This window comes from Rhodamnia argentea, chromosome 10 (assembly GCF_020921035.1).
Source record: "Rhodamnia argentea isolate NSW1041297 chromosome 10, ASM2092103v1, whole genome shotgun sequence".
Classification (NCBI taxonomy): Eukaryota; Viridiplantae; Streptophyta; class Magnoliopsida; order Myrtales; family Myrtaceae; genus Rhodamnia; species Rhodamnia argentea.
Genome location: NC_063159.1, coordinates 1,874,499 through 1,892,859, shown reverse-complemented (window position 1 = coordinate 1,892,859; position 18,361 = coordinate 1,874,499). Strand labels below are relative to the sequence as shown.

Here is an 18,361-nt window from a genome sequence, read left to right as displayed (position 1 = left end):
TATCCAGGTTCTAGCCGAAAAAAATAAATAAATCTTTTTTAGCTTCTCATATTTTTACAATTTTGCACACGCGCCTAATTGAAAAATGCTCAACATTAATAGTTAAATAGACTAACGCCAAGTTAACTTATTTAACTTAATTGCTTATAACCGAGAACAATTTGATCCATACTTTCTCGCATTTATTTTGACACAATGCAATTTCTACGACTCATATGCATAGATCAAGATTTCTGAATTGGACTTCATCACCGACGTTAGATCTTGTGGACCAAAAGTAACTTATTCCCTAGAAGTAGACCAGTACTCGAGCAAAAATAAATAAGCTCAAGTATTACCATACTTTTGACACCGTGCAATTTACGGCTCAAATACATGGATCTCATGATCCCCGAATATGATTCTTTTAGATCACGTGGAACCAATGTAACTTATTCCTTCGAAGTAGACCAGCATTCAAATTCAATGTACTTTCCTCGACGCATTTCTCTCTCTCGATTCTATTGCTCCGGTTCAAAGCACACGGATCGCCACCTCATCACGTCAGAGCCGTCGATAGGTTTCAGATCGAACGGTCAGTGTCCTCTCAATTTCCAACCCATCCCAAGGCCATTTTCCTCACCGAGCCCCATAAAATCCTCCCCATTCATGACCTCAATCGATTGACTCCTGAGAATAAAATTTCCATCTAATTTTCCCGAGAAAGAGCTCAGAGATTTTCCTCTTCGTCTTTTCCGCCTGCGAGATTTGCGCGAGAAGAGAATGGAAACCGGAGGGAAGCTGAAGAAAGGTGCCGGAGGAAGGAAGGGAGGCGGTCCGAAGAAGAAGCCGGTCTCTCGGTCTGTCAAGGCTGGTCTGCAGTTCCCGGTCGGTCGGATCGGTCGGTACTTGAAGAAGGGCCGTTACTCCCAGCGCGTCGGCACCGGAGCTCCGGTCTACCTCGCCGCCGTCCTCGAGTACCTCGCTGCTGAGGTACTCTCTCTCTCTCTCTCTCTCTCTCTCTCTCTCTCTCTGTGTATGGTCGGTCGCGACATTGTCAATTTAGGGTTTTGTTCTTGCTTTTTAATTTTCCAAGCTCGATTGAGATCTCTCCTCACATTCGTGATATAGGAGTTAGGGGCTTCTCCTCTGCGCAATTTACATGCTAATGTTATGAGGTAATGATAGCTGTCTTGTTCAAATGCTTGCGAATAGAAGCTCGTGGAAATGTCCTTGCATTGGTTCGCCATTTGTGTGCATAGGCAAGGTGGTCAAATGGCGATTTAGCCGGTAGTTTCTTGTGATGGAGGTTCTTTATCTCAATGTTCTGCTTCTCTGTAAAGGAGTGGACTGATATTCTGGTGGGTGGGTTGTGAAATTGGTCGTGCTCTCGTTGTCTATCTGGACCGTATACATAAATATGTGGAGACATTCAACTTTAGAAGGAGCATAATGATTATCAAGAATTTATTTATGGCAAGGTTCGGACAAAGGACAGTGGAGGCCTATTTTGAAGGTTCAGCCTTGGTTACTTTTGCTTTTTGATTTTTCAATTAGAATAGACTGGCTTTCATTCCGAAGAGCCTATGGAAAATCAAATCTCATTAGCTGAAGCGGAAGATTTTTTTTTTCCCAAATAAAAGATTTAATGTCCTCTGACCCTGACGTGAGACTTGTGGATTTCGTGTGTTGTTGCATTGAAAACTTGATGACGTCGGAAAATGTTTTCCTTGGAGATTTTAAAGAAAATGGCTGAATTTCAGTTGTTTGGTGGTGTACTTGAAAGTGATTACAAACGCATGAAGGTTTGGGAAATCATTTCAGAAGAATCTTTTTCTGTGAAAACAAAGACACACCCCATCGTGTTCTAATTAGACATGGGCATGTCAAAATGTTGTAGGTTCTGGAGTTGGCTGGTAATGCTGCAAGAGACAACAAGAAGAACAGGATCATCCCGAGACATGTCCTCTTAGCTGTAAGGAATGACGAGGAGCTTGGGAAATTGCTAGCTGGAGTGACCATAGCCCATGGAGGGGTGCTTCCCAACATCAACCCGGTCCTCCTGCCGAAGAAGTCTGAGAAGGCGACCAAGGAACCAAAGTCACCTGCCAAGGCCACCAAGTCACCCAAGAAGGCTTAAGGGATTGGTCTGTTTTCATTTGGTCTTGTGCTGAAGGTGACTGTTTGTACTGCCCTCTTCTTGTGCCTCCGCCTCCTCCTCCTCCTCCTCCTCCTCCTGTATGTAATTTAGCTTGATGTACTTACAAGCCCTTTTAGGTGATGTTGATGGTGTTAGGATTTTCAGGCCTTTGTGCTATTTGGTTTTATGTTTCCGTAGAACATCATTTGTTTCCCTGAATTGAATGACAACCTGAAAGCTTTTAGAAAGTTCTTGATTTGCCATCCGTTGAGAGTGGTCTCCCTTTTTAGTGGGTAATTTTTTGTTTTGCAAAAACACGAGCAAGTTGCTCTGGAATCAACATGTAAAGTAAGCACCAAAATAGTGGGATGAGCTGCTTGATATGGCACCAGTGTCGATATGAGGAACAGATTGCCCGGGGTCGGAGAGAGCTCTTCAACTATAATGCTATATATTGAAAGCCTGTTAAAGTAAGATGAACTGGGAAATTAGTGGGAGTTTGCATATTCTTGTCGTGCTGTCGAACAAATCTTTTGGGTTTGCCGAAGATCTCCGCTGTGTTCACCATGTGCAGACAGCTTTACCTGTAATGGATGCGCTTGTTAGAATGCACATTATAAATAGACTATGCTCCCCTCTCTCCTCATCATTCAAAACACTTATGATGTATCCACCAAGGCTGTCTAAGGGAGGAGAAGGAGAGGAAACCGAGTCCCGGTTTCATAGAGCTTCATCTGTGTCCATCGATTCAAAGACGGTGACTTACTAAATCAGGTATGTAATTTCAATGGTATTCTAAATTCTGTACACGGGTTATAAATCGTTGAATTTCTTAATATTTGTTCAGGACAGACAAGCATTTGTCTGCAATGCCAAGGGTTTTGCTAATCTTCCAACGTTGTTACTTGGAGAAAACCTAACACATTCTCTGTCAAGTAGGAAAGAAGATGACCCAGTTCCATTTGCCGAGCAATGCAAGAACAGTTTGATGGTCTTCATCAACTCTTCTCAGCAAGCCATCCGAACCTCTAATTGTAACTCTCATTCCCATTTCTGAAACAAAGACAGTAACACATTCACGGTCTATCAAGTAAATACCTGAAGTTACATTAAAGGATTAGTCTATGTTTTTCGCTATTTCGTGATTCTCTCATGCGCATGCCCAATTACTCTAACAAGAGTACCGAAATTAGTATATTTACGTGCATTGATTGCTATCTATGGGATGAGAATTAACATAATAAAGTCCATCGTTAGTAAATTGAAAAATTGCCATTGAATAGTCGGTAGTGCTCTGTTACCGGCGATTTTGAAAGATTGAAGTCATCACCTATCATACTACTGCAACACTTTGCATGCTGGAGTCGCAATAGCCATTGGGGCGTCATTTTCGCAGTCAGCACTGGGGAATTCTATATGACTGAGTGCACAGAGACACCAGTTTAGGAACGCAAAAATTCTACATCTTCTAAAACTTTTTACACGGGTTAGTCCCAATTATGGAAAAAGTGAGACTGTTATGACATACTAGGGGAGTTATGACCAAAGTCAGAAGACCAATCAGTTCTTAGGAGAATCCCGGGCCATGGTAAATGCTGGTGACGGAATGACAGAAAAAATCATCTAAAATTTTGTTCTTTACAGCTCCTTAAATGAGGCTGAATTCTAAGAAAAGAAAAATTGCTGCATTAGTTTTGAAGCTCTCAAGGTAAACAAAGTCATTCGATACTCGGTAGCATTGTGCTATCTGCAATTCCGGAAGTTTGAAGTCATCACCTATCACACCACTTACCATTTGCAGCTCAATTTCTGGTGACAATTAAAGATTGTACATATGCAATGAGACAGTTCCTGAATTTAGTTAAGTCTTTATAGTTAACGTTTTAGTTTTTAAATTATGTTGAGGGTTAAATGTCGTTGATTGTATCAAGTTACCTGAACTGTGGTCGACATCCTGACCACAGAAAACATTTTATATCATCCCAAATTGACACACGAGCCTGTGATACATTTTATACCAATCCCTCTATAATCAAATCTATCCACATTTGTTCTCTCAGCCTCTAGATATGTTGCAACAAAGAATGGATCTCCTAGACTACAATGCTTTCTCTATTGCTCACTCTGTGACTCCGTACTACGGCCCTGTTTGGTTCAGCATTTGGTCAAGGGACTTTGAGAAGATATAAATACCTTTGGGCTAAAGGCCTTTTTCAAAATGCAAGTAGTGTTTGGTAAAGTGTATTTTAAAAACACATTTGGAAAGCAACTTTGACGTAAATGTTGTTTGGTGAAAAATGAACTTTGTAAAGTATTTTTACATTTTGAAAAAAAAAAGCGGCGGTGGAGGCTAGTAGCGGGGGGCCGGCGGCGGCGGCCGGCAAGCGAGCGACGGTTGGGGGGGCCGGCGGACGGTGGTTGGGCCGCGGTGGCGGGCGGGGGGCATGTGGGGGCGGGCAGCGGCAGGGGACGGGCAGCCCGCGGGCGAGTGGCGGCAAGCGAAGGTGACAAAGTTAAAATAAAAACAAAATTAGTTGCATTTCGCAAAAGTCCTTTAGCCGAAAGTACCTCACATTACTTGGATAATATGAGCATAGCAAGTTGTTCAGATTACCTGGAGCGACATAACAAACCATGCCACTTATGCCGATCGAGCTGGTCTGCATTTGAGAGGTTCTTGATGGGAGAAATTTTGGGTGGCCGAAATCACTCACATTTGTGCGCAAGTCATCATTTAGAAGGACATTGCTTGGATTCAAGTCACAGTGTGCTATTGGTGTGTGGCTCTGGTAGCGGAGATAGTCCAATGCTGTGGCCACATCGATTGCGATATATCTATTGGACCATATTCAGCTTGATCCAATCTCCAGAAGGTTGTAGCCATTTATCCAGGCTCCCATTCGGCATGAACTCGAAAACTAATGCTTCAGAACCGTTCCCTTGGAAATCTAGGTTCGAGAAAGAGGTGACGATCTTGATGAGATTTTGATGCCGAACACTCCTCAATGCTTCGCATTCGGCCACGAAGCTCTTGTTAGCGCTGTGTTCCTGAAGTTTAATCACTTTCAGGGCAACAGTCTGGTTACAGGCGAGCCTCCCTTTAAAGAAGGTGCCAAGGCTTCCTTGGCCTATTAAGTTTACCGAGGAAATTTCATCCGTTGCTTCATAGAGTTCTAAGTAAGACAGTTTGAAATACTGATTTTTCAATTTGGCCGTGAAGTTTTCTCTTTTCGGGACTTTCGTTCGCAAAGGAGAACTATGGAAGTACATGCGAAGCCTAAGAAAATCGAGAAGGTTATGCTGATGGCCAACACTTTCTTGAGATTTGAAGTTTTCCGTTGGTTCTTTTGGTTTTCAATATTACAGGCCGGCAACTTCAGCCCTTGAATTCCCCCACAGAGCTCTTTATTTCCCTCGATTGACAATGCACTAAGGTTAATGAAGAAAATTCCTTCTTTTGGCGCTTCACCAGCAGACGTATTGAGGAAAGGTTGAGATTCTGGATGAGATGGAGCTCTTCGAAGAACTCAGGAATCGGACCTCATAAATTGTTCCCAGTAAGGTCGACAACTTGTACGCCTTTCAATAATTTTGAAAGATGAAGGAATATCTCATGTTTACCTATCAATATGAGAGATTCCAACACCAGACAGTTGCCCGAACGCGGCTGGAATTGCTCCAGACATACTATTCTCAGAGACATTGAGTCCGATGAATGAGATTCACCATCTCACCCACCTGCAACATTGGACCTGTCAATGCATTACCTGCCAAAAATAGTCCTGTTGAGAGGGAAGAGAGGCCAAAAACACGATCAGGCACTGAACCAGTGATGTTATTCCTGGGAAAAATCAAGCTCATTCAGATTATCGCAGTTTACTATTCAAGATGGTATGGTGTCCCCGAAGCATATCATCTTGCAAGATGAGACGACTTAGCGAACTCGCATTGCCAATCATCGAGGGAATTATGCCAGAGATATTGTTCTGGTAAAGGAAGAGCACTTGCAGATTGTGGAGCACCCCATTGGACGGGAATATACCCGGTTAGCTTGTTTTCATACAACGAAAGAAGCTCCAAATTCGCAAGGTTTCCTAGCCCGAAAGGGATGGATCCATCCGTGTACTAAGTTTTGGTCGTGGCGTAGGCTTGTGAACTTGGTGGATAAGTTTGCTAAAAAACCTGGTAACGTACATCTGAGGCTATCAAAAGGCAAACATACAAGCATTAAATTGGCGCAATTGCTCAAGGAACCAAGGGAGCTCAGATCATCGCCTTTTTCTGTCCCTAGAAAGTTTGCACCATGACTTAGAAGCTGACCAACTTCTTGGGGAATGCTTCCTTCTAAAAGTTGGTCTGCTATATTGTTAGAATTTGTGATCCATTTTTCTCTAAATTTAAATCTAGAAACCACTAGTTGAATCTTGAAGTCTTGAACGTGAAAGCAAAGTGTGAATCAATCCCCAAATTGTAGAGTCCAAGTAGAGCTTGAAGACTCTCGCGTGAAGACAAGCAAAGAGAATTCCAGAAGTATCCTACAAATATCTAATCCTTGGGCGACTGGAGTTTGTAGTAAAATAATCTCTTAACTCCGAGAAAAATATCTACCTTTGTCGGTTGAGAAGGATTATATACAGGTTTGATGGTCATTCATGGAGAGTGGGGGAAGGGAGCTCATAAATCCACATCCTTAGCTCCTCCATCAACTATATTTGCAAAACATTTTTTGTTCAGCTAATGAAACTATATTTTGTCATTATCCATGACCTGTATCCCTTGAACTGTCCTACCATGTCCCTTGTCCATCCTCTATCAACACTTGACCATTAAACCCAAAACTGTCATTGATGTCAAAACCATGCTTTCGCACACTATCAATTTTTTCAACATGGTGTTATAGCTAGACACGGTCGGATGATTTTGGGCGTTTTTACTCACCATCCTCAAGTAAAATCAAAGCCAGAGCCCTAGCCCGAGCGAGAGTCAACAGAGCCAGGGCAAAAGCTATAGCAGGAGCCGGGGTCGGAGCTAGACTAGAGCCCAAGCCTAAGCCAGAGCTAAAACAAAGGCAACATCGCCTCAAAAAAAAAAAAAAAAAAAAAAAACTATAAACGTGCCTGATGAAAATTACCCATCTCCAATTCCGATGGGAAGAACTACAATTAAGAGCATTTTGACGACTCGAGACAATGTGACATCGCTGATGCTGTTCGATGGAGAGTACAACTGTCTCAGCAAAAGGATGCGAAGGGTCGTAGAACAAACACCGTGAAAAGGCATGGGACAAACTACAAGAAGAATTTAAAGGTAGATTCGACAAATGAAAAAATATGCTTGGAATACCAAATGGATCAAGGAGGAGTGATGGAATTTGTGATTCATTTTCTCTAAATTAAATCTAGAAATTATTAGTTGAATCTTGAAGTCTTGAGCGTGAAAGTAAAGTGTGAACCAAGGACCGATTTTTTTTTGGGTAAAAAAACCGAGCACCAAATTGAAGAGTCCAAGTAGAGCTTGAAGACTCTCACGTGAAGACAAGCAAAGAGAATTCCTGAAGTATCTTAAAAATATCTAATCCTTGGGCGGCAATGGAAGTGTGCAGGGGCACTGGAGTTTGTATTAAAATAATCGCTAGCTATGTTTGTTTGAGTAAAAGTGTTTTATGAAAATTTGTTTTTCGAGTTCTCATCTGTTTGGTTCGTCGAAAATGACAAGTCAATTGAAAACACTATCCGGTCAACGAAAATATTCTTGTGTAAAATCAGGAAAGTGAATTTCCCAATTAGAAAGGTGAAAACATTTTTCAAAATTGCTCAAGTCGAATTTTTTAATGCTTTAATTTAATATTTTGTGATATTTTCTCTATTATTTATTTATTTATTTATTTTTTGTCCTCGGCCTATCACCGAGCCTTGGACCAAACATATTAGAGTTACACTCGAGTGTATGAACGATTGTAACTCTAATTCTCCAATTATAATAGATTATTATTGTTGGCTCTTCTCATGGATGTAGGTACCGACCTTTGGATAAAATCACGTTGTTAAAAAAAATTATTACGAAATTAAAACAAACAAGCTTAGAGTTTAGTTCAGAGTCTCATCAAAGATAAGTTCGGAGATTACCTCAGAGTCTGACTATGCACAATTCAACTATCACAAATAAAGCATAAATGCTGCATTTGGTCGTCTGGATTTCTAATCGGGATATGATTTGATAGGATATGATAAGAAATCCAAGAATTTTGTCATATCATATATACTGTTTTGTGAACTACGTATTTAAAATTGGATAAGCGAGGGCAAGGCGTGTTTGAGATTGATTCTATTTTGCTGAAACATCAAGATGTTTTAGAAATTGTTTAATGATAAGTTTTGATAAGCAAGTTATTATTGATTAGAGATTTGTGCCATCTAAATTTGGGTACAACTTTGACGGAGCAGACCCTCAAGAATCGGGGATTTTAATTTGGAGTCGAATCTTTTGAGAATGAATAGTTGGCCTGACTTGTTGTCTTGTCGAGTGAGTAAATAAATGCTGAACAATCTAATTATTTGACCTCTTTTTACAAGTTTTACATACACTCATGCAAGTCGTCCAAGAGAGCCCTTTCGAATGTTATTGATCAATCTCGAGTTCTTCATAACATGTTGAAACCCCTTTCAAATGTTAAAAATGTTCAAGCAATTAAAGCATGAAATCTTATATCACGCTAAACAATCAACTAAAAATAAGATCGTGGAGATATTCAGCTTTGCGGCCGGAGACCCCAACTTGGCGTCAATGGAGAGGTGACAACACTTGATGGTTGCCATGCGCTGGAGACCCGACCCCCAGCTAGAGAGGTGGCTCGGCTCGATGGAGAGGGGACCCAAAGCGGAGGAAAGCGGTTGTTGTGGAAAAAATCCAATTCTTCTCGTGTTTGCTCTCTTGAAAAGTCATATCTTGCTCTATTCTACTGCCTCCCTTGGGATTTTTTTCCCCCATTTATTCAATTACGGATAGCTGCCAAACATAGGATAGGATGAAATATATCATATCCCGACTTATATCCCGATGATCAAATGCAGGTAAAGAGTTTATAGTGATTCGGCTTTATTCAAACTTACATCCACTTCTTCACGCTTATAGCCAATCGGGAAAAGTACACTAGAAGTGCCATAACTTTTGTACGATGTTCACTTGTATGCCATAACTTTCAAAACGTTCACTTAAGTGCCATAACTTTTAAAAATCGTTCACTTGAATGCCATGTTGACATGGCAGCCAGAAAAGCTGACGTGACAGTCGGAAAAGTTACTGTAGATGCCGGAAAAGTTACCGTAGCACACCGGGAAAGTTGCTGTAGACGCTGGAAAGCCGACGTGGCACGCCGAAAAAGTTACTGTAGCACTCAAGTGAACGATTTTGCTCCTATGTAGCACTCCGGTGAACGATTTTTGAAAGTTATGGCACTTAAGTGAACGTTTTGAAAGTTATGGCACTCAAGTGAACGCTGTACACAAGTTATGGCACTTCTAGTGTACTTTTCTCTAGCCAATCTATTGGTTTACTAGTGAATATCATAGAGGTTACAGCTCACCGACGATTCTCGGGTCAATAAACTTTCCATCTAACACTCACCCACTTGGATATGAACGTCTAAGTATTATAGTGTTTGGATCAAGAATACATGAGGGACGTTGAAGCTTTCGTGAACTTTAGAATTTTAAATTCTTTTCTCTTCTCTTCTCTTTAGCCATGTGTTCTCCTTTATACTCCTCCATGTTCAAGCAAGTCGTTGCAAGATCTCTGGAGGACCACTTTCCAAACTTCCCGTCTAGACGAGATTTTATACAAAGGATTTCGTAACCATTGAGACTACTGAAATTAGAATCTCCCGTTAGATCAAATCGCCCCATATAATCGTGATCCGGGTTTCCAAAGATAGAATTTTTCGTATCTAGACCATCATTGTCTTCCTTAATCCATGCTCTTGAATGATTTTCGTGATCGTTAATATTCGAGAATGAATCCAACTTGATTTGCTAGTCGTTGTGATAATATAATATCTCAAATATATTATCATGAAAGTATCTCATAATAATCCGATGGTTACATTTAAAATACTCCATCCGAGCTGAGTTACGACAGCGTTTGAGCTCTTTTAAAATAGCATATGAGCTCCTCAGACACATTCAATCATGTGTAACTATTCTTTAATAATTGAATATACTTTGGATAATCTGTAAAATAGTATTTCATTATATTAATTCAGATATTAGAAAATAAAGGATTGTTTTGTCAACTTCAAAATCAATTAAGGGTCTTTCTTAATGCACTTAAATCTCTAGTATCTTTTGTTGGACCTTGATTATTTCTCTGTTATTTTTGCATTGACTTAATTTGCACAATCCTTTCCGCGTTAATATTATAAGAGCTGCCATCACGAATAAGCTTCGTAGAAATCACTTCATTAAGATGTCAAACTGTCTCTATACAATGAACTCTGATGAATGGCTAACCTTCTCCAGTCCATTAAGAACGGATTGCTTTAAAGTAAAATGACCCTGTAAATAAAACCTCACACAGAAACGACTCTCGTTTTCTCTCACTCACTAAGCCACTACCTCTACTTTGCCTCCAAAGAGAACGCTTTTGGCCATACACAGTTCAGCGACAACCTCTCCAATATCCATTCTCGCTCACGGTGATTCAGCTGAGCAGACGGCCACGATTTGAAGGATCCTTGCCAAGCACGCATTCATGTCGCCTTTGTTTAAACGTTGCCCATTGGCATCCAATTCGCCCTCTTCCACAGAACCGATCAAGGGATCTATGACCTCCATTAGATCTCCAGAAAATCGTGGAGTTTAAAGTTGTCGGCAAACATGCTCTCAGTTTGTCTCTTTCTAGTGAACAATTCGAGCAAGAGAATTCCTAGACAGCACCTTGTGTGGACACTTCCCTGGACAGAGTATATTCTGCAATTTACACGGAACTCCTATATCAAAACTAGTTAGCTCTTAAATACCATACACGAGAAGTTTGCTGAATAATCATATAAACTGTCACGACCCGAACCCTACGAGCTCGCCAATATCCCCTCTGGCCACGTTTATGTACAGTTCTCCAGGATTCAAGGCCAACAAAAACATGAGGAAGCAGAAACCAATCCCCGTACAGAAACCAACAACAATACGATAACTTGGGATGGTAAAAATAAACTTATGTACATATATACATAACTGTTACAACTCTCAAACCTAAGACTTTAGAGGCCACTGTACAAGCCTACGACCACCTATAACAAAAAGATCTAGTGGTCGAAGCCTAACTTCCGTCTAAAGAAAAACACTCAACAAAAGTCAAGAGGCCAACTACCCTAGGCCCTATCCTCACTATCATCGGTCTCAGACCCTAAAGCTTCCTCCATCTCCTCATCAACCTCAGGTGGCAGCTCCACATCTAATGGTTCTACGATCTCCCCATCCTCTTCTGGCACCAAGACCTCTAGGTCGGGCTCCAAGCCTACGGGACCAGCAATAGGGTTCACCACCACGCCGTCCGGAGGGGCAGCCTGAGTGGGGTCCCATTCCTCAACTCCGTCGTAGAGGATATCAAAGCCCCTCAACGGTCCCACTAGCATGTTCCCATGATGGTACGTCCATGCCAAGTAAGTGTGGGGCTTCCAATAAAGTTCTCCTACGTTTACCTAAATAGTGGTAGCGTGGCTATAATAAACCTTATCATCCCCAACTGGATATTCTATAACCATCGTCTCCATGTCTTGGGAATTCCAACTCTTTGAGGTAGATCGTTCATTGTCAAGGCGGAGGGTCTGAAAAAGGGTAACCCATGACGGGGTGAGAATAAATCTCAATAAGAAAGTCCCTAATCCTAGATTAGGGTGCTAGTGCCTCTGAACACATCCTACGTGAGCGATTCCCAACAAATTCTTTCTCAGTCAATAATTCACGTAATAAATTCCAGAATAAACGTCATTCTTTCTCCCAACTTGCTATACCTCAACAAAAATTCCATGTTACTCGGAAGCCCGCGTTTGACACATCAGCCTGTGATATATATGGACGGACCCGCGTAATAACGCCTCGGGTCATTATATAGTCCGGACCCGCGTAATAACGCCTCGGGTTATTATCCCACGTTTAACGCCTTAGGATAAAATAATACACATAACCCCGCATTTAACGCCTCGGGGAAAAATAATAACAGAGCCCCGTATCATAACACCTCGGGATAAAATATGGTATTATAAATACAAACCCCATGTAATAATGTCTCGGGGTAAAATTCCACGCCCAAGCTCAATTATTCCTCATAAAGACCATATTATAAAAAAAAAATCCCTCGATCGCTCGACCGATACCCCACGATCACATCAAAACCTCCCGATCGATCAATTTTCACCACACGATCTCGACTAAACTTCCCGATTAGTAGATCAAGACCACACGATCTCACCAATTTTCTCTAATAAAAGATCGGGACCACACAATCTTTCCAATTTTTTCCAACTGCTCAATCGAGACCACTTGATTTAATTGTACTGAAGAAACATTTGATCGGAACCACGTGATTCACTCACGTTGAATAAATAATTAATCGGGACCACCCGATTAAATCACACTAAGGCCATTGGCTAATCAAAATCACACGATTAATTTATGCCAATGCAATAATTAATCAACACCACACGATCAATTTATGCTAACATAGCATTTAATAAATACTGTACGATTAAAAATTATACTAACGTGCCATTAACACGTACCATACAATTAAATTATACTAACGTGACAATTAATCGGGACCGTACAATTTAAATATCCTAACGTGCATTTAATCTCCACCACACAATTAAAGCATCAAAAGCAACAATTAATCCTAGCCGTTCGATCAAAGTATCATAAAGCAAGATTCAATCATAGCCGTACGATTATTCTAAATAAAGCAACTTTCAATTTTGGCCATTCAATTCCTATCATGAAATACTATTCACCTCAAGACCACAAGTTTTCTCTCTCTTCTCTCTCCATTTTCGGCCATGGCAAGCAAGAGCACAATCCATCCAAATTTTTTACCAAAACTACTCAATTCTAAGTCCTTTAGCATCCTAACTACCTAATCAAGGTTTAGGAACTAACTTACTTCAAAATCTAGCAATTTCTTCAGTGGAAAGTTGAGAGAAAATTTGATCGAAGTGGCGGCTCCAGCGGTCCTCTCTTGGCCAGCTTTAACCCACGGTATTCCGGCGACTCCGAGTAGCTCACGGTGGTAGCTCGGCTCCGGTGGTTCAAGGTGAGGTCGGTGATGGCTTGAAGAAATTTTGGCGGTGGTGGTGGTGATGGTGATGAATTTCGGCCAAAGAGGGAGAGAGAGAGTGTAGTGAGAGAAAGTGGTAAGGATTTATGAAGAAGATGGTGAAAAATTATTTATAATACGTTATGATATTTTTAGGGCAAACTATTTTGGTTTTAAAAGGCAAGAAGAGCAAGTTAATAGTTTCCTCACAATTGACTAGTCAAATGCGGCCACTAGGGGGGGTATTTGACTGAAATGCCCCTTGGCCAAAGTGGAAAAATAGATATTTTCCAAGGGTAAATGAGTCCTTTCCCATTTCCAGTTCAAATTTTATTTTTCTGAACATTTTGGGGCGAACCGCAAAGTACCGTACTCCGGATGAGGTAACGTCTAAAATTTAATTATTGGAACCCTCGAAGGTCCGACGTCTAATTTCGAAGTCCGATTTGCGATCAATCTCAATTAATTGAAATTTCAGCTTATCTCAAACTAACGAGCGGCTTTTAGGAGTTACGTGTATTGACTTGTGATTAACATTACGTTTAAGAATTACTCGAGCCCTAGCGACTTTGGTCGTCACGTAATTGCGAGGGTCAATCACTAATCCCGATGGACACGATTGTTAGAAAATAATTTAGGGACGTTCGGAACCCACACGATGTCAAACGGAATCACCCGTGATCCAAGCGTAGGGTATTACCCAATCGTTCCTTAACCATTCTAGGATCGGCCTATATTGGTCCAAAATATTCCCTCGAAAATTTTCATGGCCAAAGAGTCAATCTAGGATCAAGTTCTTAGGTCCACATACTTGATTTTCCTAGCTAGCCATTCCCATTTGGTTAGTCTGCTCAAGATGGACCAATTCTAAGTGAGATTTGGCTGAAATACATCAATGAGACATTTCATTCATTCAAAGCTTCGAAAGTGAGTCGGAATACGGGATGTCACAATTCTTCCCCCTTACAAAAATTTTATCCTCGAAATTTACAACAAACTTAACTACTCAAATAAATGGGGGTGCTAACGCCTCATCGCTTCTTCATTTTCCCAAGTTGCCCCTTCCATTCCATGGTTGTCGCGACCCTCCGGAAATTTTCGGTATGTGAGAAGGTTAACGAGTCGATCCTTTGTAAACCCCGGTTGTCGCCGGGATTTTAAGATCGCGGGTCCCTCCCAAGATCCATTACTCGAATCGCAATGTGGAAGAAAATTTTTATCAAAATCGACCTTAGTGTGGTCGGGTGGCATGTACAATGTGTACATGCATTTGGAGTCGCCACCAATCAATTTATTGGAGGGTATGATCGGAAAACCCTACCGAATGGTCGGGAGAAACTGTTCGGTTCTACGAGAACCGGAGATTTGGGTCCGGGGACTTGGTTACGCCAAGATTTACATTGACGCCCTTTCAATTACCGATGTTGAGTGATTTTCTAACCTAAGAATTCATGCGGACGAAATTTCGGGTGAGGTAGGTTCTAACGATCCTAAGGTATCATGCAGATGGGAGTTTTCTACCCTAGCAATCACAATCAGAAATTCAATGCGCAATCAAGATAATCACAATCAAATCAATCGATCATGTATATGCGTCTAATATGACCCTATCGGTCCACGTAAATGTCAAATTTGGGTTCCGGGGTGGTTCGGAAAAATTTGGGGCGAAAGGCCTAGAAGGGTAGAATGGTCATTTTTGGGGGTTCGGGACCCAAAAATCACAAAATCGGGGTCAGGCCAGTTGAATGTGGCTATTTCCCATTTTTTATGATTTTTCAAAATTTTTCTAATTTTTTCTAATTTTTTGGATTTTTTATTTTTTATTTGTTGGTAAGGTTTTTGGATTTTTTATTTTTTATTTATTTATTTTCTAAAAATTGGAGAATTTTTCGGATCGATGTAAATTGACCCTCAAAGCTTTAAAATTCTCGATCCAAACTATAAGAGTCCCGAATCGATCTAGAAATTTTTTAGAAACTTTTTGGGAAAATCCGGGAATTTTTATGAATTTTCGAAGCATTTTTACAATTTTTTTGGATTTTTGGAAATTTTTATCTATTTTTTTATTATTATTTTCGGACTGGGTCAAACCGGTCAACGCGGTCCAGACCTACTCACAGACCACTCGAGCATTAAACGGTGCCGCATGTATTTTATTTCTATTTATTACAATTTTTTTTTATTTTCTAACACTATTTCTAATATCCGAAAATATAAAAAGAAAATGGACGGGCGAGATCAATTCCAAATTTCATCTCAACCGTCGACTCGATCAAGATGAAACGACGCCGCATCGGACTCACTTCGTAAAACCAACGCCGCATCTAATACTTCACAGACGGTCACGATTTAATCCAGAGACGTGATCTAGGCCATTGACTCCACTCTAGCTTGAAACAACGACGTACTCGACTCTCATTCCTAAACGGCGTCGCATCTTTTAAACAAACGAACGGCCGTGATTTGCTTGAGATCTAATCTAAGCCATCGACCTATCTCTGCCTAAAACGACGCCGAATCAATTATAACGCTGAATGGCTGCGATTGATCCTAAACCTAATCTGGACCGTCTATTCCCTCATGGTTAAAACAACGCCGAACACCCCTGGACTAAACGGCGCCGTATTTGATTTATTGTATTATCTATCTAATAAAACTAATTTTCAAAATACAAAAAAAAAAAAAAAATGGTCCAACGGTCCAAAATCGAACTTGCTTAATTATCCGGATTGTCGGATCAAGGCCTAGTCGGCTTGCTCGAGCCAACGGCCAAGGCGACTCGGCACGAGCTGGACCAATAAGACGATGGCACCTAGACCTTTGACCATTTGACCAAGCCACGTCACTTTAATCTTCTTCCTCACGACGGCACGTAACGAACGGCTAGAAAGGTTCCGGCGAGATCTAAAGGTGAGATCTCGCCGGAATGACTCGAGACCACCGCCGATCGACTCGATTAAGCATCCAGATCAATATATCCAAAAATCTAAGAGTTTCATCCACAGAATCAACATGCATCAAGCTCGTGCGGTTTCAAAATCGCAGAACTCGATCACATGATATGGAGCATAACAACCCAATTCAATCACAAGATTCGCTCAGAGGAGGTTTAGAAACCTTACTTGCAGGTCAGATTGACCTGGTTTGGTCTAGGAGTTCCTAGACAAGCTTCGACGAGGACTGGTAATGGAGGTTGAGTTTCACAAACTCAATTGGAAGGTTTTATGCAGAATCATGGCAAAACAGATATGCAGAAGTAGTCAGCAACATTCAAAGATCAAAACGCACACATCAATTGCATCAATCGTGTTCATGAACTCGCGACACCATGAATGCACGGAATGAAGCTTAGGAGATCGGCTCACCGATTTTGGAGGTCTTGAGCTGATCCGGTCGATGCGATCGCTTCTACTCGGCTCGGGCGGACTTCCTGTGGTGGTCCGGTGCCTCGATTTGGCCTGGATCGACCATGCGAAGAACCCGTAACTTGAACTCTGACGGATGATAATGGAGACGACCCGAGCCTCTCGCTCTAGTTTCTCTCTCTCTCTCTCTCTCTCTCTCTCTCTCTCTCTCTCTCTCTCTCTCTCTCTCTCTCTATATTCTGTTTAATCTCACGAACACAATGAGCCTCCCTCCTTCGCGAATATTCCCCCGAGCCTTTTATACCAACTTTCAAAATTTTGGCGCGTCGGGTGAGCTTGAGTCGATGATGACTACACGTACTTATCACGTGATTTTTGGTCGCCCGAGGTCGGACGGCGACGAGTATCCCAATGAACTCCATTTGGTTCTCCGTTAGTCGCGAATTGAGCTTGAATTCATGCGTTACGTGAAATGTTGACTTTTCGAGCTGCAGAAGCCTTGACCGGCGATTCCGAACACCTCCGGCAACGATTGGCCGTGCCGTCGGCAGCAATCGACGGGGTCTGACTTGCAAATCGAAACCCCCACATTAATTACCCTAATTAGGTTCGAATTGGCCTTCAATTTGACCATTGAATCTCGGCCTTTAAATCCGCAATTCGCGAGAGTTCTGTGAAGAAGATGATACCGTGTTGGACCAGTTCAACTGGTCCGACCGACGGTCAAACCGGTCCGAACCGGTTCGGACGTGCAATTTCCAAAATTTTCCAAAATTAATCAAAATTAATGGGGAATTTTTACAATTAAACCTCAAAATTGCATTTAGGGACCTGAATATCATCTAGAAATGTGATTTTGTCCAAAATTTTCCATCAATTTATGCAAAATCTCCAAATTTTTCTAAATTCCCAATTTGCGGAAAACTTCAATTGAGTGTGAAATTGATCAAATTGGACCGTGCAACCCATGCCAATCGATTCAGAATGTGTAAAAACCTAGGGGGATGGTCCAATTTTGCCATGAAAGTCCCTCAATTAAAAGTAATTTCAAAAATTGGAAAGTTGAGGGACTTAATTGCAAAGAATTTAGGGATTCTTGCCCAATTCGTGCAATCCGCGTAATTGAGGGTGCAATTGATCAAATTGAAACTTGAAAGGACTCAAATTGAATTTCTAGACTTAAAATGTGCAAAAATTGCAAATAAAAAGACTCAATTTGTATTTTTTATGGAAATTCAACTCTAGGCATTGTGAAGAAACACCTAAAATTGAACTAGATTTTTGATTTTTCTTGTGGTGAACATTAAAACGAAATTAAAATAAAAATGTTTAACATTTTTGTATATTTTTGTGACCTCGAAAAGTATTTTTTTATGAATTTTCTAGTATTTTCCTATTTTTTGAAAATATTAAAAAAAAGGTGAAAAATATGAAAAATATTTTTTTTTGTTTAAAATTGGTTCCTTATGCTTGGCCAAGGCTCCCAAACTTGATTTTTCAATTTTTTGATTTTTTGTGAATTTTTGAAAATAAAACTAATGAAAAAATGATTAAAAAAATCAAGTGTCAATAG

At 40.9% G+C, this 18,361-nt stretch overlaps 1 protein-coding gene across 1 annotated transcript; it reads left to right on the top strand.

Annotated features, from left to right (window-relative positions):
- The first annotated feature begins 655 nt into the window (after window positions 1-655).
- On the top strand, window positions 656-2,367 carry LOC115739886 (histone H2A). Its single transcript, XM_030673180.2, has 2 exons — window positions 656-972; window positions 1,880-2,367. Exons 1-2 carry the CDS (start codon window positions 763-765, stop codon window positions 2,117-2,119), a joined length of 450 nt encoding a protein of 149 aa, XP_030529040.1. The 5' UTR covers window positions 656-762; the 3' UTR covers window positions 2,120-2,367.
- Window positions 2,368-18,361: the final 15,994 nt, after the last annotated feature.